This window comes from Vipera ursinii, assembly GCF_947247035.1.
Source record: "Vipera ursinii genome assembly, chromosome: 4".
NCBI classification, from domain to species: domain Eukaryota; kingdom Metazoa; phylum Chordata; class Lepidosauria; order Squamata; family Viperidae; genus Vipera; species Vipera ursinii.
This window is the reverse complement of record NC_139514.1, coordinates 22639816-22663500: the sequence shown is the minus strand read 5'-3', so window position 1 is coordinate 22663500 and position 23685 is coordinate 22639816. Positions and strand designations below refer to the sequence as shown.

The following is a 23685-nucleotide window of genomic DNA, read 5'->3' as shown; positions in this document are numbered from 1 at the left end:
CACCCCAGCCACGCCCACCCAATGGGCCACACCCACCCAATGGGCCACGCCCACCCAGCACCCGACGACACATAAGTGGGTTTCGGGTTGCAGTTTGGGCACTCGGTCTCTAAATGGTTCACCATCACTGGTATAGGGTTTCCTGCCTCAGCAGGGGGTTGGACTAGATAACCTTTAAGGTCCCTTCCAACTTTATTATTATTATTATAAACCTGTCACTTGCTCATAATCTTTTCTATAAAGATGGCATGTATTATATTTCTGTTTAATTACAATGATTTCTACATTTTAGTCTCTATTAAGTACGTCCCCTTTGGCATGGGGTGCATTAAAGCACGTCCTTTTCTCGATAATATATAAATAGCTCCCAGATAAGGGTTGTTCTGACTAACATTCAAAGGAGAGAGAAATGGGTAGAAAGGAGGGAACTTTGAAACTTTAGAATGTTTTGAATTCTGTGCTCTTGAATGATTTATCCTTTATTTTATTTATAATCCACCTTTCATGTTAGTTCCATTCCTGTGGGATATTTTTCCCACTCTGCTCACTACTTGAAAACTAGAGCAGTTTCAGCCTGCTTAAGGAAAAGCTCTGAAATGTTTTGAGTCAATTCATGTTTCCCTAAAGTTTAAAGTATTCTGGGACACTTTTAAACTTCCTGAAATAACAGGATTGACTGGTAGTTCTCCGAATGAGTTGTGATCTGTCAACAAGAGTTTCTGATTCCCAATGGTTTGACCACAACAAGTGCTGAAAGTTACCATGCCAGTTAAATTAGGTTGATAATATGAAGATAACCGAGAGTGGTGCTGTTGTATGAGTGCACTCTGTACTGAAAACAAAAGAACAACTTGTTCCTTAATTCTAAACATAGGTTTTCCTCTCCCCACCCCTGTTTTGTACTTGACAAATTGGTAACTTGTGTAAAAATAGTAGCTATAATGGAACTTTAATGTCTTCAAAACCTTTAAAATGAGGCTGTTTAAAAATGACCATTGTTGCCCCTTTTAAAAAAATTATAAGAGAGTCAACTAACTGGGCAAGAAGTCATATTTAAGAATATATTTAAGAAATGCAGTGCAGGAGTTCTATCAAGATGATTTTTTTTATTAAAGAGTTTGGCCGGACAGATTGCACTCGCTGAAAAACTAGCATCAAATAATCATTATATGATTGAGATAACTGAGATGGGTTTTGGGGGGGTGGGGTATGCATGGATTCTCTTCCTTTAAGCTCCAATTCCCTGTTACCTTCCAAGGCATTATTTTAAGCCAAAATGTTAACCTAGATAAAATAAGCATAAAAACTGTACAATTTACTCTCAGTAATCTAATATGTGCTATAAGGCTCTCTCAGATCTGTTGGAACAGCAACTTTCTCAATTCCTGCCCAGCATAGCAGTTGGCCCTCTAATTCACCTGAGAGTGCTGTTTGAGGAAGTCTGCTGAAATAAGAATTAGGGTATAGTAACAAAGTTAGACAGTTCTGTTTTTGATAGAAATAATTGAACCTTCGGTCCTTCTGCCGTGACCTGAAGACCTGGTTGTTCCAACAAGCGGGCCTTGACTGATTACGTTTTTTAATTAGGCTTTTTACTGGGTTAAATTGTTTCGTAATTTTGCATTTATTGTTTAACTCTCTTTTAATTTTTTTACTCTATGTTTTTTTAAATTTTTTATTGTTGTGAGCCGCCCTGAGTCCTCAGGAAGAAGGGCAGCATATAAATTTAATCAAATCAAATCAAAATCAAAACATCAGCATTCAATTCCGCCCCCCCCCCCAGACGCACACACACACTCAAATGTGTGAATGCCCTTTTTTGCACCAAGCCTAGGCATTTTGATTCACCATTGGACAAGCTGGCAAATAAAGGAAGCTACCTGCTAATTACAGTTTTCAATGAATTTCATTTGGAAATCATGGCTTCTGGTTAAGAGTTTGGGCTGGCAAGATAACGTCACTCTCTTAGTATCTTGATTTTTGTTTGAAACAGCTATCTATTGTTTCCTGATTGCAATGAAGCCCTAAAAAAGAGCCTTGGTGGAGCAGTGGGCTAATGCCTCCTTAAGTAACACCAGCTGCGTGCAATTAGTGCAGGTTCGCATCCCACCAGGCTCAAGGTTGACTCAGCCTTCCATCCTTCCGAGGTAGGTAAAATGAGGACCCAGATTGTTGGGGGCAATTAAGCTGACTTTGTAATAATGCCACTTGGGGGGGGGAGAAAGCCCTAATAAGCAGGCATATACATAGAATGAAGGCTATTGCTAAGCACATTGATTAGTGCTTTAAATTGTAAGCCGCCCTGAGTCTTCGGAGAAGGGCGGGATATAAATGGGATTAAAATAAATAAATAAATAAATGTTCATTAAAAAGTTTCCTGGCTTCTTTAGATATTCAGGAGGTTATTTGATCATATACTGTAGCTGTTGGCTCTCTGCTAGTTTATACTGCAGCTTATTTATTAAATGTGCATGACTAAACATAGCCAATTATCTCCATTGAGAAAAAGTATCTGTATTTCCCCCCTCCCCAAGCATGGCCAGCAATTGCACTTTTAGCACTGATGGAGAAAAGAAATGTAATTAATGTTAAATACTAATTTACCTAAAGTTGTATATTTTAGCCAACGTACAAGCTGAAGTTTGATTATCATTTGAATTCACAGTTCTTTTAATTTTTTCATAGCAGCTCCCATTTCTTTTCTTTTTTTTGAAAAAGTATAAACAAGTATAAACAAGTGCATGAAAATAATGCACAAAGTGCATTATTTTAGTGGGAATGATCAATATAATTTAGGCAAATTGAACTGTAGGTACACATATCAAAGACATATCTGTATACCATAATAGGTACATGCCGTAACGCAATCTCAGGTTTAATAAATGAACTTGACAGTTTTAGAGAAATGACAGGAGAAGAAAAATAAACACACACACACACACACACACACACACACACATATACATCCATACATTGGGAATAGTAAAATAAGAAAAGATAGGATCAAGAATTAATAAATGCTGAAGGAATATCAATGAAATGGAGGAGCAAGAAGCCAGCATGAAATAAATATATTGTGGTTTGGTCACAGGGAGAATAAATGAGATTTGTATCACAAAACAAATACACACAAGGGGAAGCCCCAGAAAGTCATGCTTGGATGGAATTGATGAGATCCACAAAAAGTGAAAGTTGAGAAGTTGAAGTAACAAAAGGCAATTTATGAAGAAGTATATGGGCATGATGGAAATAATGATAGTACTAGCAAAGGCATTTAGACTTAGATTCCTTTAGCCCTAATGAATAGTAAATTATCAGTTAGAACGGTTAACCAGTGGAACAACCTGCCTCCAGAAGTAGTGAATATTCCAACACTGGAAGTTTTTAAGAAGAGACTGGACAGCCATTTGTCTGAAATGTTACAGGGTTTCCTGCCTGAGCAGAAGGTTGGACTAGATGACCTCCAAGGTCCCTTCCAACTTTATTATTATTATTCTTATCCACATGTCTAATTTTTAACATTCTTCAACTTATGGTTGTATAGACTACTCTTTTTATGGGGGGGAAACAGATTAGTAATGTTGGTATGTATTTATTTATTTATTTATTTATTTATTTATTTATTTATTTATTTATTTAAATTTTTATACCGCCCTTCTCCCGAAGGACTCAGGGCGGTGAACAGGGCATATCATAAAACTACAAAAATACAAAAGTTAAAAAAGAATTAAATTATTGCCCACAGTAAAAACAATAAAAATATATATAAATATTAAAACCCTAAGTAATTCCCCATCAGGCCAGGCCAGCTTGTTCAAATAAATGGGTCTTTAACCCGCGCCGGAAGGAGCGGAGATCCGGTGCCATCCGGAGCTCAACCGGCAGCTGATTCCACAAAGCCGGAGCGCCCACAGAGAAGGCCCTCCCCCTGGGGGCCACCAGCCGACATTCTCTGACTGGAGGCACCCTGAGGAGGCCCTCTCTGTGGGAACGCACAGGGCGGAGGGGAGTCGACGCCGGCAGCAGGTGGTCCCCGAGGTATTCCAGACCCATGCCATGTAAGGACTTAAAAACCATCACTAAGACAGAACAAAATCTTTGCATAATTTTTTTTTAATATCAACATAGAAAAATGACTAAAATTCATGTTCAAAATGCATGCATACATAAAAAGCACTATATGCATCAATTTCAATAGGAAGCCCACGAAAGCCATATTTTATAAAACACGGTGATGAAAGTGTGAGATGCATATCAGAGGGACATCCTACACCAGTTGTTAAATGGCTCCCTTGCCAGGTTCCTGATGACAAGTAAGTGGCTCCAAACTATTGTTTTTCTTTTATTACTTTTTTCTTTTCTTTTCTTTTCTTTTTTCCTTTCCTTTCCTTTCCTTTCCTTTCCTTTCCTTTCCTTTCCTTTCCTTTCCTTTCCTTTCCTTTCCTTTCCTTTCCTTTCCTTTCCTTTCTTTTCCTTCCCTTTTCTGGAACTCCCTATTTTTGCATTAAGGTAAAGGTAAAAGTTCCCCCGCACATGCGTGCTAGTCGTTTCCGACTCTAGGGGCCGGTGCTCATCTCCGTTTCAAAGCCGAAGAGCCAGCGCTTGTCCGAGGACATCTCCGTGGTCATGTGGCCAGCATGACTAGATGCCAAAGGCGCACGGAACGCTGTTACCTTCCCACCGGAGTGGTCCCTATTTTTCTACTTGCATTTTTACGTGCTTTCGAACTGCTAGGTTGGCAGAAGCTGGGACGAGTAACAGGCGCTCACTCTGTTACGCGGCACTCGGGATTCGACCCGCCAAACTGCCGACCTTCCGATCGACAAGCTCAGCGTGTGTATATTTGGGCATCTTCCCACTGACAGCAGATGCCAACAGAAGAAAATGTTTGTAGCTCAGGGTTGAACTCTGGGGCCCTTGGCACTCTCTGAGCTTGGTTTTCTTGCAGATGCTTCATCACCCAACCAGGTTACATCATCAGTACTAGAAGGGAGTGGGGTTTGCTTTCTGTTCATGCGTAAGTGGCTTGTTCTGTTAGTGTTGGTGTGGCTGTTCTTGGTGGTTTCTTGATCAGGCTGTCGTTTACTGTTTGTCTGAGTTGGTAGTTCCTTGACTGAGATATTGTTCTAAGAGAAGATGTCATGCAGTAAATGGACAGAATGCTATGGCAAATGTTATGAATTTATTCAGATGGAATTTATTTCTGATAAATTCCATACTTATCCATTCAAACTGCAAAATGATCCTCCTGCCCTAAAAATCCTTGCTATGTAAAATGGCTATAAGATCATTCTTTTACCAAAAACATTGTTTCTACACTGTAAGACAACTAGGAATTAAGTTTCAGAAAATGTTTGAACCAATTTCCCTTTATAGGTGGCTATACATTTAAATGCCCAGATGTCAACTGCTTTAATCTGTGTAGCTCAGGCTAGGTTACAGGAATTTGTAGATATTTTCAGCTGCCAATGAAACCTTTCAAACAACTAATAGTCTTTAGTAGTCAAATGATTGATGTACTGGATTGAGATCTTTGGTATATGAGCCCCTTCATTATTGATGATGATCATTCAGTTTATATTAAACTTAGTAGTTTACACTAAAACATATATTTTGCAGTTATCACAACCTCATTTACCTCATTGAACTATGGGCATTTTGAAACACAACTGCAGCTATTCAGTGATGAAGCATAATTCCTATGTCACTAAAGTATTCAGATACAGGTTTTTTTCCCCAGTCCTAAAGGGTGATAAATTAATTAATCTGTATTTAGGAAGCAAAATAAAGTTTCCTACCTGTGATAGAATATAATTTCTTGCACTGTTATATTTTTTGATATACTAAAAAGATATGAAGAGGATTATGATTTAAAACAGTATTATCATCATCAACGTGTACTTTATTTATATTCACTTATTGCCTTTTTGATTTATAGGTGTGAATCTGTTTCTAGAGACCTGATGAAAACTAAGAAAGCACAGCTTCACTTAAGACAAGAGGACTGGTTATCTGAACCGCATCTATGGTGCTGTGCAAACAATAGCCTGGGGAAAGTATGCACGGAGCTTTATACAATAGGTAATACTCAAGTACAAAGTGTATTTGCCTTAGGATAGATACATCTTAATTTGTGTTAATTGTGCCATTGGATTCGTATGGTCAAGAATAAACTTCAGCAGGGGCTGCCTCTAGTACTTCATTCCATAAAGTATTTATGGCTGGTCCCAAAGTCAGCCAGATGTTTAAGCTGGATTTATTACATTTGGGAAAGACTGGTAAGCTTGCTTGGTTACTTTAGTGCAGAGGTGTCAAACTGCCAGCCCAGAGGCCGGACACGTCACAACAAAACCGTGCCCACCCCATTGCCGGCAATGGGGAAAAAGCTCCGATACATCGCGCGATGTCACGTGACATCGCGAGTTTCCCCTGCTTTAGCGCAAGTATATCACCAGATTCAATTGCACAAACTCAGACATGAGCTACAAACCTTAATACCAGTGCATCTTAACTGTGACTTTAACCCTAATTCTTTTGTTGGAAATAAATAACACTGATCAAAGTGTAAGTAACATTTGTAAAGATATCTAGTAGACCAGGGGTAGGCAACCTCGAGCTGGCTCAGGAATTCTGGGAGCTGTAGTCCATGAGTCATAAAAGAGCCGAGGTTGCCTACCCCTGTACTAGACTAATATTTGTGCAAAATGCATTTTTAAATGTTCTAATATATATCTGTATAAACTGGGGAAATAATTTTAAGGTTTTGATAAATTGATTTTTTTTTTGGCTTGGTACGCTGGCTGGGGAATTCTGGGAGTTGAAGTCCATAAGTTTTAATGTTGTCAAGATTGGACACCACTCACCCAAACTGAGGGGCACAAATACATTCTTAGCGTTGAAATCATAGGCAGGCAGTTTACCATTTATGAGACACAAGGAACATCCAGCTCATCTCGGGCATCTCCTAACTCACCAGTTTCACATTGCAAGAACTGTAATGTCTCACCATAGAAAAATAAGCTTCTCTTCTATTATTAGCAGTACAAGTTATATAAGATTTCAGCATTTTGGTTTATGATGTTTGGTCAAAATACAGATCTGAGTGAAACATCTGAAAGCCCTGTGCAGGAACTTTTTCTCAGAGTTGGAGACCCACTGTTCTTAAGATGCAGATCCAAATATAAGACTTCTCAGTTTGGAAATAAGTGGCATTTTGGAAACGAGCAATTAAAAAAGGTAATGAAGTGGTCCATTTTCTTTTGATAGTTACTACTAACAATTTTGAACACTAAACAAAATAAAATGTAGGATTTTAGCATACTTCATTTCTCATACTTTCCAATTCAAATAATAACAGTTACTAAATTCAATTTGTTATGAAACATACTAACCATTCTACTTACTTTACAAAATGTTTGAGTTGTTCAGATATCAATGCTGCTAACATTGGATGTTCTTGCTTTGACAACAAATGGAAATGTAGCCATCTTTTCTCTATCGCTTTTAGAGTTGTTGATGCTGGGAGGGGCAATGTGGATGAGAGTCCAGCTAGTCATAACAATAATAACTCATCCGTGGGAACCCAAGGTTATTAGGTCCAGAGTTGATAGAAATTTGGTGGGCAGAAGAGATGGGGAGAAAGCCCGCACTTCAAGTTAATTGGGGAATGTGATTTATGACTGTTAATTGGAGGAGGGAATTGTGCTTTGCTACTTTGTGCCAGGGGAGGGGAATTCAATTTTTGGCTTCAACTATGTAGTGCCGATACTTTGTTTCTTGTATAAAAGATTCTTTAAGGAAAACAATGCCTCAAAGTTATTTTGAAGAGATTCATCTGTCGGAACCATAACATCAACATTCTTAACTTGCTAGGTTTCTTTCAATAGCCTCCTTTCTTACATTACATTAGAGTTGTTCTCAAAGGTTAATTCGCTTCCTACCCTACAATGTTAAACTTGTTTGCTAGGTTTAAGAGTTTACTCAAACTGAGAGCAAACTCCATTCCTAACTAGTACTGATGATGCTATCTAGTTTGGGTAATGAAATGTCTGCAAGAAAACAACCAAGCTCAGAGAGCACCAAGGACCCCCCCCCCTTCATTTTAACTCTGAACTACAAATATTCTCTTTATTGATTAAATTGTTCCATTAGTATTTCACAAAGTACTGTAAAGGAATCTCTGTACAAACCTAAATCCATTATGTCTACAGAGGGTTATTTTGCAGTGAAAAAGAAAGAAAAAGGCACTTCTTGGAGTATGTAGATTGTTTTTTATTTTGAAAAGTGTCACAGCTTCTTTTAAGTATACCCAAGTCAGTGGACTCAAAAACATGAGAACCAATACAACAATACAGATCTCTAGGTAACTCACTCACACACACACAAACACACACACACACAAACACACACACACACACACACACACAAAAGCATTTGCAGGTTAGTACTCACTGGTCACCACCACTCCACTCTTCTCCACTGCTACTACACCTGCTACTGCTTTTCCAACTACTACATCTTGTGAGTCCTACTGCTAGAGAAAAGTATCTTGTTAGCTGCTTTATTGCCATACTTGAATGCATGCCAATGTATTTCTTAAATTTGCCCACTATCCTTATTTATTTATAAAAATAAATATATAAGCACTGGGTCTCATTTTTTCACCCAAGTCCACGAGGAAGTAGTGTTCCAACTAATCTATCTCTTTCCTCATTTCTATTCAAGCTATCAACCATTTATTACTAAAGTTCTTTAGGCCAAACCCTAACCTTGTCTTAACATGTATCCCCAGTACAACCTTACCTTTCAGGACATACTAGTAATAAAATAGGTAAAACAATAGTTCTAATAAACTCCACCACTAATGTATCCCCCAATGGTGAAACTTTATATAGGTCCACCCTGAATAAAAGCTATTAGCTTTTACATTCTAATCTTTATTTAAACATTTAGAATATGATCCTAGAAGGAAGATGGTTATTGAGTTCATCTTGGGTTAAGACTCTCTATGCATTTATGTCATCCGTGGAACCCCATAATGATGGTAATTATACTTGCTCTTCTAAAGAAATTGCTGCCAAGAAAACTGCTGTAGTTAGAATTTTAGGTAAGACATATTTACTTATGTTCATTTGTGCAGTAGAGGTAATTGATGGGATAAAATATATGTTTTTTTTTCTATAGAACATTGACAATGATGCTAAACACATGCCTTCCCCCCTCCAAATATTGTATCTCATAAGTTCATACCAGTGATTGTGGCCAATTTTCCTCTTGAAGGTTTTTGTATTATTGGAGTGGAGGGTGATTGGCCAGTTAAGGTCCTCTAAGTCTGTGCAGAAGAAGAATCTAATTGCCTTGCTTTTCCATCAGAATTTGGCAACTGAAAAATTGATTTTGTGATTGCTTGTGGCTCATACTTACCCCTCATGCATTACCCCTCAAGTCTCTTAAAATTTAAAAGAAAACATTTTTAGGCTAATCACATTATTGATTTAACCATGGTATTTTCAATTGTAATAGAGATTTGAACAATTGTCATTATTCTTGATGCAAATGAATATTTGGTTTTACTAAAAGGGGAGGAAAAATAAGGAATCAAATGTGCAAGAAAGAAAATGGTTTTTGCAAAACATAATCTTTGGTAAGTTAGAAGGAGCTACTGATCAAAATAGTTTGAACACGTTATGCTCTGATTGCAAGGCTTACTAACTCTGTTAGTTTCAAAACTTTGTACTCAGAAGATATTGTGTTTAAAAATAACCCTTCTAGTAAAGGTAGGAATGAACATGTTGATTGGATGATTATAAAAACTATGATTCAACATCATCTTTATTGGAAAAAGTTAACTAAATGATTCTAAGGAAGAAATGGCAACTAATGGCTAATAACTTTCAGTTAAATATAACTTCTATCGTCTGCCTCTCAGTTGCCAAGGAACATACATTACAACAAGGGAATATTATCACATTAAAGATCAGCCTCTAGTCTTCCTAAGAAAATCTAGCAACCCACTACTACTTGTAAACATATAGCTGAACTATAAAAAAAACATAATCTAGGAGGGCCTACAGTGTATTCTCATATTTGTGCCTCTATCAGAATGAAGGTCTGCCATCCATTCGATAGTCATTTGATTGCTATAAACTGAGGAATACCAAGCTGCTTATGTTCAAATCCTTCAAAAAAATACTGATGTCAAGCAATAACAATGCCTCACAGTCACTTGAAAAGCCCATACGTTGGAAACTTGACAACTGAATCCTGCCACATAATGTTGATCTATCATTTAACAGATAAAGGGTTTATCAATATAACCAATGCAAAGGAAGATTTTGAAGTTGGCATAGGAGAAAATACTTGCCTTGAAGTTAAACTTAAAGCCTACCCACCAATAAGATGCATTTGGATATTTTCCCAAATATCATTTCCATGTCAGCAAAATTACACAGACACTTACAGGTAATTCACTTTCTTTGATTATTTGTCTGCTATGCACTTTTGCACATTTTCTCCACTTCTGATAAGATGTTTAAAACAATGCTATTTATTTGTTGTGTATGTTCTTACTTGTTGCATGCCACAAGCTTTTGTTTCTTCAATTAAATTAAAAAGTTCATGATAGAGAACTTCAAATGTACCGCACCCTACCAGTGCCTTATCAAATCAGCAAACGTGTAAGAGAGACTTGGATCCATCAGATTGTAATTCGGCATGTTGAAGTTGCACAGATTTTTGTGTAAAAATTTAAGCATCAATCTGATTTGAAGGTGCTTCACTTTGGTTGAGTCCAATCTTCTCCCTTGGGGTATAAACTTCAGACTTTAAATAAATAAATTCCTGGGGAACATATTGATGAATTTCTCAGTATACTCTTTAAGATCATTCAAGGTCAATGTGTGAAATATTACAATAGCAGCTCCCAGAACCAGATTACAGTATCTTGAAAACTGAGGTATACAACAGGTGACACTGACAGATATACCAGGGCAGAGAAAGCTACAGCAAAGGTCCTTGCAAATTATTTTATCTTCCATTTCTTTCTGCCGTACATTCTCTCTCCTCTTTGAGCATTAATTATCTGTTCCTTCTTCCCTCCTTCTGTCAGGTAGTAGTGAGGACCAGCAATATTTTTGCTCAACTTTTTAAAGCCTGTGGCTCTGAATCAGGAGATCCCTGAGTGATGCAGGATCCTGAGTTTGCTCTGATGGCACAGCAGTAGCAGCACTATTGTTGATAGGCCCCACTATGGAACTGTCTGGTCATGTCATGTGCTGATGTACTTAAGACTTTATTGGCTTGTGTGTGTATGTGTGTGTGTGTGGGGGGGTGTTTGCCATTACTGTACTTTTAACTTCCAGATAATGGATGTTACATGTGTTACATTTTGGAACATCCAATTGTTTTTTAAAGATAGCAAGTTGGATACGAAAAGCTGCTAGTTGAGCGAGATGTGTCTTGGCTTCTATGACTCTGCAAACATTAAAGTCGAAAAATAAATGTTTCCGTCTTCCCTTCAGCATTTTTCAAACATAAGGAGGAAGTTGGTAGATCTGTATGCAACAGACCTTGAAAGTACATGGTGCCTCTATGCAGCTTTGTACATTCCTGTACCCTGAAAGCATATTGTTTATTTAAAGAACTATTTCAGAGCACTTTTTACTTAAGACAGACTACGGAACCTAAATTTCTCGTGTGCTCAGCCTTCTTTCTTGATTTGGTTACCATGTACAGTACATTTTCCTGATGTGACTATCCTTACATTTATTTTGATCCATAGGGCCCCCTCCCAGAGCCTGTGGTTTATTCCAAGCAACTCTTAAGAAGATTTTCTTAAATCAGCCCATATATTTCTTCCCCTGCAGTTTCTACATTAGTAATGGTCCTGTCTTCTAAAGCAAAAGAGATTAAGTCTACTTCATCTTTCACACCCCAATGATTGAGATATTTTAAGAGAACTGTCAGGTCTCACTTTAGTTTTATGTTTTTCAAGTTAAACATTACACAGCTCTTTCCACCAAACCTTATAGGATCTGGTTTCCAAATAATCCATCTCTTCTTTCTCTAGACAACTCTAATAGTCGAAAAGCATCCCCCAGAACTGTAATCTAACTCTGCTCTGGCTAGCACAGAATTGGGTGGAACTATGCCTTATTTTAAGGGACGCGGTGGCTCAGTGGGTTAGGACGCTGAGCTTGTCGATCAGATGGTCGGCAGTTTGGCGGGTCGAATCCCGAGTGCCACATAACAGAGTGAGCGCCTGTTACTCGTCCCAGCTTCTGCCAACCTAGCAGTTCAAAAGCACGTAAAACTGCAAATAGAAAAATAGGGACCACTACGGTGGGAAGGTAACAGCGTTCCGTGCACCTTTGGCGTCTAGTCATGCCGGCCACATGACCACAGAGATGTCCTCGGACAAGCGCTGGCTCTTCGGCTTTGAAACAGAGATGAGCACCGGCCCCTAGAGTCGGAAACGACTAGCACGCATGTGCAGGGGAACCTTTACCTTTACCTTTACCTTATGCCTTATTTTATGAATGCAGCCTTAGGTTATTACAGTTGGTGTTTGGGTTTGCTGGCTCATTAGTATGATTACACATAATAATTTCTTTTTTGTCCCTCTCAAATTCTTTTGGAGTCTGTCTCTATTTTTCTTGTCTTATTTTCTTTACGATCGGTGTTTAAATGTATATTATTCCTTGACTCTTTTTTCCTGGAGAATAGAGGAGACACGGCCAAGACCTCCTATTTCTCTGTTCAAAATTAGCAGCAATCTCCAGGGCAGGACAAAGGGGAGCAATGATGTCTCTTGGGCAAAAAAGAAAAAAAGCAACTGGAGAGTAGAAGCGATTTTAGCAAATTTATAATAATAATTTTTTAAAAAGTTGGAAGAGCCTATCCCAGTAAAAATGTGAACAAATGTTCTCATTCTTTGCTCAGATGAAAAGAGGAGCAAGGTTTAGAAAATAATGGATAATACAAAGAGAAGAATTTCTATATTTGAAAATAAATAAATAAATTCCTTGAAGATTTGTTTCCCCCTCTTTTCTTTTTTAGTATTTTGATTTCACTCCACCTACTACTTCCTCTAAGGTTTTCCACAAAACATTCTTGGTACCTTTTGGTTTTCTGTTCCTTCTTTATTTGCTTTCACTTCTTCAATCAAGCATAAAGCAAAACTTATTGATGTTGATACAACAAATCTTCCTTTATTTTTCAGCAGAACTTGGTTTAGTTTTCCAGACTGAATCAGTCTTATGAAACTGAAATCTATGCATAAATATTATTTTTTTGTTTTCTACTTACAACATTGTAAATAAACTCAGAAGGATTTAATTTTTTTTAGCTATTCTGCTGGAGGCTAGGAGAAGATGGAGAAACGCATTTTTATGATCGTTAAGGAGACATGTGGTTTTTTGAGCAGCTCACCTCTTTCTTTGTACTAAAGAAGAATGGAGAGTTGTATCCCTAACACACTTGCAAATATTTCTGGTTGCCTACGGCTACCAAGTGTGCAGCAATAAAAAGCTTATATATATGCCATATCACACATAATATAACTTGATTCTCAAGAAAAATATCAAGAAAATTTTGATTCATTTGGTGGAAACATGGTTATTGTGATTTGCTTATTTCCTCTTATTATAATTGTTAAGAAACATCTGGATCCCAAGCTTTAGCCTCTGCTTAAACATTGGTAGGTCTCAAGAATATCTTCCTGTGGATTTCTGTTCACTAGTAGTGAAATCCCACCAACATGAATTTTGATGAAACTGCAGCTAAATTGTTGTCCCAACACATTCATTTTGGGTAAATCTTAGGTACACACCTGAAAATCTCAGGAAGAAAACAAACAAAAAAACCTTATATGATGAGATTCCTCCAATGTGCATGGTTTTTTTTATTATTTCCGTCATCACTCATGATCAGAGGTTCCTTAAGGGGCGAGACACTACAGATACCCCTTTTCTTTGAAAACTGCTGATCTGCAAGTAACACTTCCCTGCTGAGAATCCCATTGAATTTATGTTCTTTCTTTTCACACAAACCCCCCCAAGGAACATGTTAGAAACCATTTAGACTCTTTTCTAGCTACAGTGGAAACCAGCCCTTGCTGTGGGAATTGAAAGAGCTGCCACTGTGCTAGGATAATAGCATCTTGTTCTGACTCTCATGTTTGTTTTCTGGCTGCTGAGTGTTTTCTAATATGGACAACAGCAGGATAATGCTGAGCGAATCGTCCTTTGCAGCAAGACTTAATGGCAAGATGTAATATTGAGGTTCTGAGGCTGTTCCAGTGATGCTGTAAATAACTAATAAAGACTCTTAGATCAGTGGTTGTTTGGCATGTATACCTTAGCCTGGATGACTTATCTTGATGCCTGACAGGGAAAATGAAGGAAAGAGTCCAATTCATGTATTTCCAGCTGTCAATATATTGATCCTGAGATTTCTGCCTGCCCCGCTTTATCTCCTTTATCTAGAGTACTTGTCATGCTTTGCTCTTTCTTGCTCCTTGTGCTACACCAGGCCAGCATCATTTGCTTCAGCACAGTGCAAGGGAAAATAATTAAAATACAATCTGCATTTTTGAGATGAAATTTGAAACCAGATGAAAGAGAAACTGCAAATTCGTTCACGCTTTTCATTTATCTGCATTATGAAGTGCTAGATGGCTGGTGCAGGCCAAATGCAGGATTCAAACCTCTTTTTTAATCTTGTTTTTGCAAAATAGGAGGTAAGAAGTTTTCTTCTGTTAAGGAGGTTTTATTACTTCCCTTCAAATTTTTGTGCTATGTGCCACCACAGGACAGTCAAAGCCAAATATAGGTAGAAATGTGGATGTATCTTTATTTAGGATACCAAATGAGTGACCACAAAAAAAGGCTTTTTCTGTTCTTTGCAATTTGTACAAGCTTTGTAGTGCATGGAGTAACTCTGGAGCAGAATAAATGAGGGGAAAAAAGTTTGAAGATATGGACTGAAACACCTGGAAGACTTTATTTGACCCAAGAGTTGAAAGTTCTTGACCTCTGCTATGTTAAAACTCAGTTTATTCTGATAGTGGTGCTGTAGATTCTCACCTGTCCCTCCTCCTGCTAGATCAAAGCTGGACATGAAAGCTGTCCCTGATGGATTCAAATCTTAACTTTTTGTGCTATTTCAGTTTTAAAAGGATTAGAAATAGGGTTATATCATCTATCTGTCTGCCTATCTATCTATACCTAACTAACTAATTAACTATCCATCCTGTTCTTAGTTTATATAAATGTCTGGACTGTTGATCAGAAATATTGAGAGCCAATGTGATAGGGTAGTTAGAGTAGGAATAGGGAGTCCCAACTCCTAGTCTTAGGTAGAGAAATCAATCTGGTAGGTTTGGGCCAGTTATCCCCCTGAGCCTCAGACCAGAAAGTTAAAAAACTATCTACCAATCAGCACTTCAGCAATATGGTAGATTATATGGTCTATTTTTGTTCCTATGGAGCAAAAATCTTTACAGCATCAGACTTTCCTTTCACCATATGGTATTTGAGGAAAGGTCAAATACATGACCAGATACAAATGTAATATTGTTGTTGTTGTTGTTGTTAGCTGCGAAGTCGTGTCCAACCCATCGCGACCCCATGTACAATGTTCCTCCAGGCTTTCCTCTCCTCTACCATCTTCTGGAGTCCATTTAAGCTCATGCCTACTGCTTCAGTTACTCCATCCAGCCACCTCATTCTCTGTCGGCCCCTTCTTCTATTGCCCTCAATCTTTCCCAGCATTAGTGAGTCCTTCCTTCTCATTAGGTGGCCAAAGTAATATTTTATCTGTGGTTAATTTCCTAAAAGTCTATGTGATTGGCCACTTGTAGAGTTTAGGAAGCTTCCTTTCCTTATTATAATATAAAAGAAAAGATATTTTTTTGCATCAGTTACTTCTATAGTTTCAGATGCCATAGCGAAGGTTCTGTTTTGCAAGCCTTCATGGGAGAACAATATTGCTTGGTTGCAATGTTATTTGGTGGTTTTTATTCTTTGAGAGTAACCTGGGTAGGTTAAAAACTCACCATTGAGCCTTTCAGTAAAGAGTACACTTGAGTCTACACTTGAATGACCCTTTCTACCTTCCTTTATGAAACAGTATCTCTGCAAGTTTCTGTGGCCATAAAAACCAACCAGGCGAATATTTGTTCTATGCAGAAAATAGTGATGCATTTGTAAAGAGGACATTAAGACTCTATGTGAAGAGTGAGTATGTCTTAAGAAACAAGATCAATCAATGCTTAGTATCATGCTATATTTATTAACAGGTTTAATTTTTACCCTTGTTTTCCACTGAATTGTGTGTACAAGTCTTCTCCAATTTGTCACTTTTAAAATATGTGTTGGGACTAAGTAGGAAATTAACAAACTGCTGTTCATAATAAAAACAATATTAAAAATATTTAAAACCAGGTATAGCATACATTACTGAAATGGCTGCCTAAATTAACAAAAAAGTTTCTTTCTGCCAGCCAAAGATATATAGCAGGGGTGTCAAACTGCCAGCCCATGGGCTGGATGCGTCATGCCAAAACCGCGCCCACCCCATTCTCGGCAATGGAAAAACAGTTGCAATACATCGCGACACATCACGTGATGTTGCAAGTTTGACACCCCTGATATATAGGCTTCAAGGATGGGTGTTGGTAGCTAGGTAGCTAGATAGACTGACTGACTGAGTGACTGCAGTAGTGGGAACAAAAGATAAAAGCTACTTTTTTGTGTAAAGTCTAAACATGATGGTAGAGTATCATGCATCTTCAGGGTAGGAATCTCATGCAGTTGTGCTGTAAGACAAATGCCTGTAAGTTTGAAAGGACAAGCTAGCCTTTACTAACGTAATGTTCTCATGGTAAACTCTGTAACTTTCAGCCATTAGTCACTTATTCAAAGTAAGGAGCTATTGCACCACCACATCTGGAGGAAATCAAGTTGGAAAAATCTGGGAAAGATAACTAAGAGGTATATAATCTAGCTAAATGTATCAGTTGCTAGCTTATTACTGATTTGAGTATTGATTCTATAGATTTATGACCCTGTCATTTTGCTCTCTATCTGCATTATCTAGTTTCACCAGATTAATGACCAAATCCAGTATCGGGTGTAGTGAGTTGAAGAAAGTAATAGACAGCTGGTAAGGGAAGTCAAAGTAAGACAACACGAGGTTGAAACAGAAGAGTCTGGGTCAAAGATAAAGACTAGTGTTGGTGTGTAATATCTTTTATTCTGTGCTAGGTTTGGCTTTAAATATACTTGCCTTGGTGTCAGTTATCTTGTAATTCAAATAAAGATCCATTCCTTTAGACCAGGCATTTCAAACTCACAACGTCACATGACGTCATGCGACGTATCGCGACTTTTTCCCCATTGCCGGCAATGGGGTGGGCGCGGTTTCAGTATGATGTATCCAGCCAAAGGGCCGGCAGTTTGACATGCCTGCTTTAGACAAATGGGCTTGTAATCAGAATTAGTTAAAACAGAAAAGGCTTAAGTTGTAGGGAACGTGTGCAATGTTTGTAAAATTGAATTACTGAATTATCTATCATTTTTGCTGTTATCTTTGCAGGCAAGCCTAAAGTAAAAATGAGCTCAACATTTAATCAGTTATCTTGCGTTGCTGAAAGCAATCCTGCTCCATTGTGGATCTGGAAGGAATGTTACAGAAAACATATCAAGTAAATATAAAAAAATACTTTGAATGTTTCCATTGACATGAGTGGTTGATTTCCATGATTAACTATGATATAGTTATGGATCATATAGTACTGACATAATTGTTTTTTTAAAAAATTGTAAATAAGATGCCACAGGAATAAAAGCTTCTGATTGACCTCACTGGGTCAGACAAGTAGATCCAGTTCCATGACAGATTTCTTCCTAGTTCACCTGCCGGAGCTTAAAATATTTCTCTTAATAAATTATACAGAAATCTTTCCATTTTGCCCTAATCCTTGAACTGAGAACTTCAGAGAAAGTGAACACATACAGACAGTTCTTGCTAACAGAATAGGAGTTCCAGCTTACCATTATCCAGAAGCTGCTCATTTTATTCTTCCTGCTGCAAATAGGGTTATATCACCCCAATTCCCTTCCTGCAATCTTCCTATGCCAGGCCATCCCAATCAGTTACAATTCTGGTAGTTACAGTTCCAGAAACTGTCAAATAGAAATAGCAATAGCAATAGCACTTGAACTTATATACCGCTTCATAGTGCTTTACAGCCCTCTCTAAGCAGTTTACAGAGTCAGCATATTGCCCCCAGCAATCTGGCTCCTTATTTTACTGACCTTGGAAGAATGGATTGCTGAATCAACCTTCAACCAGTCAGGATCAAACTCCTGCCAGCAATGCTGCATTCTAACCACTGCACCACTACAGTTAAGATAAGGACCTATTCAGTTCTTAGTTCTGATCTTCCAAATAATGGCTTGTAATGTTGGTCTTCTTTTAAAGCATGTAAGTAATGTCAAAAATGTTTCTTAGGATAAGGGCAATCGACAACGGACTGCAGAAATTAAGATGATGTTCTCATTGTCTTCCCTCAGATAGATGGAATGCCCTAACAACAATCTATAAAGACAACATTAGTGAGGGCCAGAATATGGCCTAAGATTGGTTAACATATTACATCACTTCTAGCATAAATGTGGTGGGTAATCAGATAGAATCTGAGAATTCTCTTTCTGGAAGCCAATAATCTAACATGCATTCTAAAGAAGACCTACCAAATATAAAGAAGCTGTAAGTGAAAAAAGTTGGCAGTTTACACCATTCCTTCAATACCTAATGCTGAAATATATGACTATATGAAGTTTTCAGAGTTATTTTGTTTGTGGGGGGGAGGATATCTGAATGCCAAAAATGTCAGGATTGTAGCCACAATCCAGTGATATATGCAAAAGGGGGGAAGGGCTTTGCACAGAGCTGCCATCTTGATTTTTTTCTAATTTCCTCTGCAGACCCCCCCCCCAGAAGTTCTCACTTATTTTTTATTTGTAATGTTGAATTTTAATAGTTTGCATGAACATTAGAAAATGTAAAGAGAGTTACCTTCCTTTCAGTTGCACTGAAATCACAGATGGAATTTCAAATGAAAGACGTCGAGGAACAATCTTTGGGTCCTGGATCTCAAGCAGCACTTTAAATACAAAGAACATACAAACTGGATGTTTCGTCGAATGTTGTGCAAACAATTCAGTTGGCTATTCTTGCGAATCTTATTTTATTGAACCAAAAGGTACTATATAATTACACAGTTTAGACTATGGAGGATATGGTGAAATTTTATGGAGATAATTCGATTTTAGAATTTAGAAATAGCATGTTGAGACAATGTTGGCCAAAACTTAAAATAAAATATTGAATTTAAGAAATTCAACCCATCCAAATTCTTTTGCTTCTTGGAAATCAGATGGTTGGATTTTGATTTTTGCTTTTTCATTTGTAATCATTTTGTGGCTTCCATTTGCAGTTAGTAAGAAAGAATACAGTTTCTATTTTACGAATGGGGACCTGAGACTGGAAAAAAATTCCAATGAATATACTTTAGCTGACCTATTTGCTCACAGAAAACACATGCTCCAGAGATACCCAAGATACAGATCAGTCTCATGTATGGCCACTGTATGCTTACTTTCATTCTTTGTCCTTTTTATGAGCAATTCTTAGCTTTTCATTTGGTGGGCAGAGGTATGTTCTTCAAGACATGAATGCTTGGTATATAAAAGTTAATGTACTGCATATGTTATATATATATATATATATATATATATATATATATATATATATATATATATATATATATATATATGCAAGTCTAATAAGGATCGTGTAGCATCTCAAAAGTTTGCAAATTCTACTCTAGGGAGCTTTGGTACTCTACAGTCAATATTGTCAGAAAGTATTCATTCATTCAAGTAGAATAAATATTTACTTCTCTCTTTCATAATTCAACTCTTTTTCAAATTACATGAATATTTGCATTTGCTTTCCAGATAATGTTTTGCTGTATGCAACATTTGGAGTCTGTTTTCTAATTATTGCTGGGTTGTGCATATTAACATGCCGAAACTATAAAAAGGTAACAGCAAAATTGATACTCTTTATTCACTTCTGTCTCCCTTTGTGTGTCGCTTTTACCATTCACAATTTCCCATTCCCTCTAGCAATTTAGATATGAAAGACAACTGCATATGATACAAGTGGTTGGTCCTTCCGACAATGAATACATCTACATTAATTTCAGTGAGTTGGAGTATGATGTCAAGTGGGAGTTTCCCAGAGAAAATCTGAAATTTGGTGAGCTGTCCGTGGTACTCATCCTGAAGCTAATCATGAAATAAGCAAACACAAATTGTAAAATAAGAAGAATACTTTCTTTTTTATAGGGCAAGTACTGGGCTCTGGTGCCTTTGGGAAAGTCGTGAATGCTAGTGCATATGGAATTAGTGAAGCTGGAGCATCCATCCAAGTTGCTGTCAAAATGCTTAAAGGTAGCCTAAAGTTTAAGGAGAACATTTGTATCAACCTGATTTTCTCCCATCACTAAAGTAATAAGCTTGGATTCTATACACTTGTGGGTCTGGTTCCCTTTCTAAACTTTATTTCTGGTGGTCCTCAAGCACAACTAATAGAAGACCACCAGCTCCCTCTTCTGGCAAGGTATGATGCCATTTATTTCTTGAGAACGGTTCTTGGAGGCAATAGAGTCTTCTGACCTTGAATCCATACTATAGCATTTACAGTACATCCTAAAAGATGGGTTAGGTCAGTGATGGCAAACCTTTTAGAGACCGATTGCTCAAACTGCAACCCAAAACCCACTTATGTATCGTTGGGTGCCGGGTGGGTGTGACCCAATTGGGTGGCTGTGGCTGTAGTGGTAACGACAGACTGGGTGGGACTAAAAAGTTCAATCAATCAATTCCAACTTTGCGAGATCTTTTTTTCCCCGCAAGAAGTTGAAATTGATTGATTCATTGAACCTTTTTTTTGCACATGGTGGCAGAGGCCTAAAGTGAAAAGGTTTTATAAAACCCAGCTGAAGGCCTAGGACTGGGGTGACGGTGCACGTGCCCACAGAGAGGGCTTTACATGCCACCTGTGGTATGCGTGCCATAGGTTTGCCACCACGGGGTTAGGTGATTAGCTTTCTGATATTTGTGTGTTATAAATCCTTTCCAAGGTTTAAAAGCAAAGAGGAACAGATTAGAGTTGTTATCTCTGTGCCACAGATTGAACTACAATCTAGTCAACATTTTAGTCCCTTATGTGTTAACCCAACATATATTATCAAACTGTAATTGAGTTAGTTCACATGAACTAACTAAAAACATGGTTTAGTTTTTGGATAAATGCAATGCACACATATGGCCAATATGATGTTTATGTTGGCATAGATAACTTCTAACTCACTAGACTGATTGATTTTGTGCCGTAAAGTCAGTGCTGACTTTTAGCAACTACGTAGATTTTTCCCCTGAAAGTCACTAAAAGTAATATGAATCAATATATTTCTGGTCCATGTCAATAACTAGATATGTTGACCTAATAGCCTATAATTGTTTTTACTCTGTGACTTTGCTGTGTGTTCTTTAATATTCAGTTATTAGATGCTTTTTTAAAAAAATAAAAAAATCCATCTCAATGAACATTGTCTTTTTACATCGTTTTTCTAAATGTCCTTTTTACTTAAAAGGTTAGTTTTAATCTAATTAAAATTATATTAAAAGAATTAAAATTTTATAAGAATTCTAATTATAGAAATCTTTTTAATTTAAACAATTTCATATAATTTTATTCTTTTGATATGCTTTGCAAATGGAAAAAAAATCCACTGAAGAGAATGATGCCAACTGGTTCCATGCCATAAAGATGCACCTGAAGTACTATATATGACGGGAGAATTAGACTATTTAACATAAAAATAAATTTGTATTAAATTTGTCATACATCCTGGTGTTTTGCTAAAAAGTTGCTGTCATCAAATCCTGATGCAATGAACTTATACAACAGTTGCACCTGTCAACAACTAACCCGAACTGCTGGGCTCATGCGTGACTAGAAACATTCCTTTCCAGGTCTCTAGCATGTTTTATTTTTTAAAATAATATTGTTCTATTTTTAGTGTCTTTTATGTGTATCCTAATGAAAGATTTTCTATTTTACTAAATACATTTAAGAGAGAGACAGACAAAGAAAGACAGATATACACATACAGACAGAGAGAGAGAAAGAATGAGAATTTTTTTAAAAAAATGAAGAATGCTTAACTACACTACACTCTTTCTGGATCATTTTTTCCATTTTATTTTCGGATGAGTATTCTCTTTTCTTCTTTCCTTAAAAGGTATTGCCCAATCACTACAGGTGTGGGTAGGCACATATTACAGTCTTTCTTATACTTCTTTATATTTTCTTTACTTTTGAGTAGTAATGAACTATCCCATGATATCACTGAATCAGGAAACAAGGCGCTTCTCTAAGTGCTACAGCCATCTTTTACTTGTTCACTCTCATTTCCTGCTTCAAGAAAAATATTTGATTGAATTAGTAATTCGGTTAATAAAATTATTTCTAATGTGTTTCAGCCTGTATATATTTCCTTGTAAAAATTCTGCATAGTTACTATCTGTCATGTTACCTTTATAGAAAAATATGACTCTTTGGAAAAAGATGCTCTAATGTCTGAACTCAAGATGATGATTCATATTGGGAGTCATGAAAACATTGTGAACCTGCTAGGAGCATGCACCAAGTCAGGTGAGCCACGTATTTCTGAAATGTACTCACCTTTAGAGTATTACATCGAATATTTGAGGTCCTTGGCATGATGCTCGTGGGCATCTGTGTGTTTAGCATACTTTTATTTCCAAGAATGGTTTTAGATAACAGAAACCCTATAGACCTTTTGAGAAAATAAAATGTCCAGTACATTGCTTGTAAGTATGCCTAACTAGCTGGGAAAATAAAATGCAATTGTAAACTAGAGTTGTAGAAAATATATTGGATAGTTAGAAGGAATGACAAGAAACAACACCAATATGACTTCTGTTAAATGTGTTCTTTTCTGGTGAGCAATATTCACTGTATTAATCATTTGAAAATAGGGAAGTCCTCTCATTACAGTCATTTGAGAGAACATAATTGCATACTTTCAAAGTTTAAAGCATACCCATCAGCTTGAAAGGTTTTGAGACCCCAAACTGCCACAATCGTGATGTACTGTATATTTTTATACTATTTGATACTTTCAGATAGCATACTGAGTGACAGATTAATAAATAACCTCTCTGAAAAATCCTGTAGGGCTGTGTCTTCAAGATTCAGAGGTTTTTAGGAACAGCAGACTCAGGGAAGATCCCTTATCCTTATATGAAATAAGTTGGATGTATAAACAGGGAATTTGCTTAAGCTTAATAAAGTTTTTAAGTTCTTGATCAGAAGTAAGAATAGTGCATCTTTCCTCAATCTGGTATCAAACAGATGTTTTGCTACAGTTCCTAGAATTCCTAGCTAGCATGCCTTACAATGGGAATTCAAAGACTTATAGTATCATCGAATAAGTTTAAGATACAGTCATTTCATTTTCATATGATTGAGATAAAAATTTCTAACAACTTTCATTTCCTTTTTCCTACATCCAAGAAATGTCTA

At 37.1% G+C, this 23685-nt stretch overlaps 1 protein-coding gene across 2 annotated transcripts in view; it reads left to right on the top strand.

Annotated features, from left to right (window-relative positions):
• The window catches only part of FLT3 (fms related receptor tyrosine kinase 3), a 59180-nt gene that overhangs the window by 23183 nt on the left and 12312 nt on the right, over positions 1–23685 (top strand). For both annotated transcript variants that reach the window (XM_083363095.1, XM_083363094.1), the window contains exons 5-16: positions 4199–4313; positions 5939–6081; positions 7097–7236; positions 8953–9106; positions 10296–10461; positions 16129–16235; positions 17596–17704; positions 19092–19267; positions 20025–20110; positions 20196–20328; positions 20418–20522; positions 22681–22791. In XM_083363095.1, coding sequence (XP_083219221.1) covers positions 4199–4313; positions 5939–6081; positions 7097–7236; positions 8953–9106; positions 10296–10461; positions 16129–16235; positions 17596–17704; positions 19092–19267; positions 20025–20110; positions 20196–20328; positions 20418–20522; positions 22681–22791 — 1545 coding nt within the window. The remainder of the gene's footprint in view (positions 1–4198; positions 4314–5938; positions 6082–7096; positions 7237–8952; positions 9107–10295; positions 10462–16128; positions 16236–17595; positions 17705–19091; positions 19268–20024; positions 20111–20195; positions 20329–20417; positions 20523–22680; positions 22792–23685) is intronic.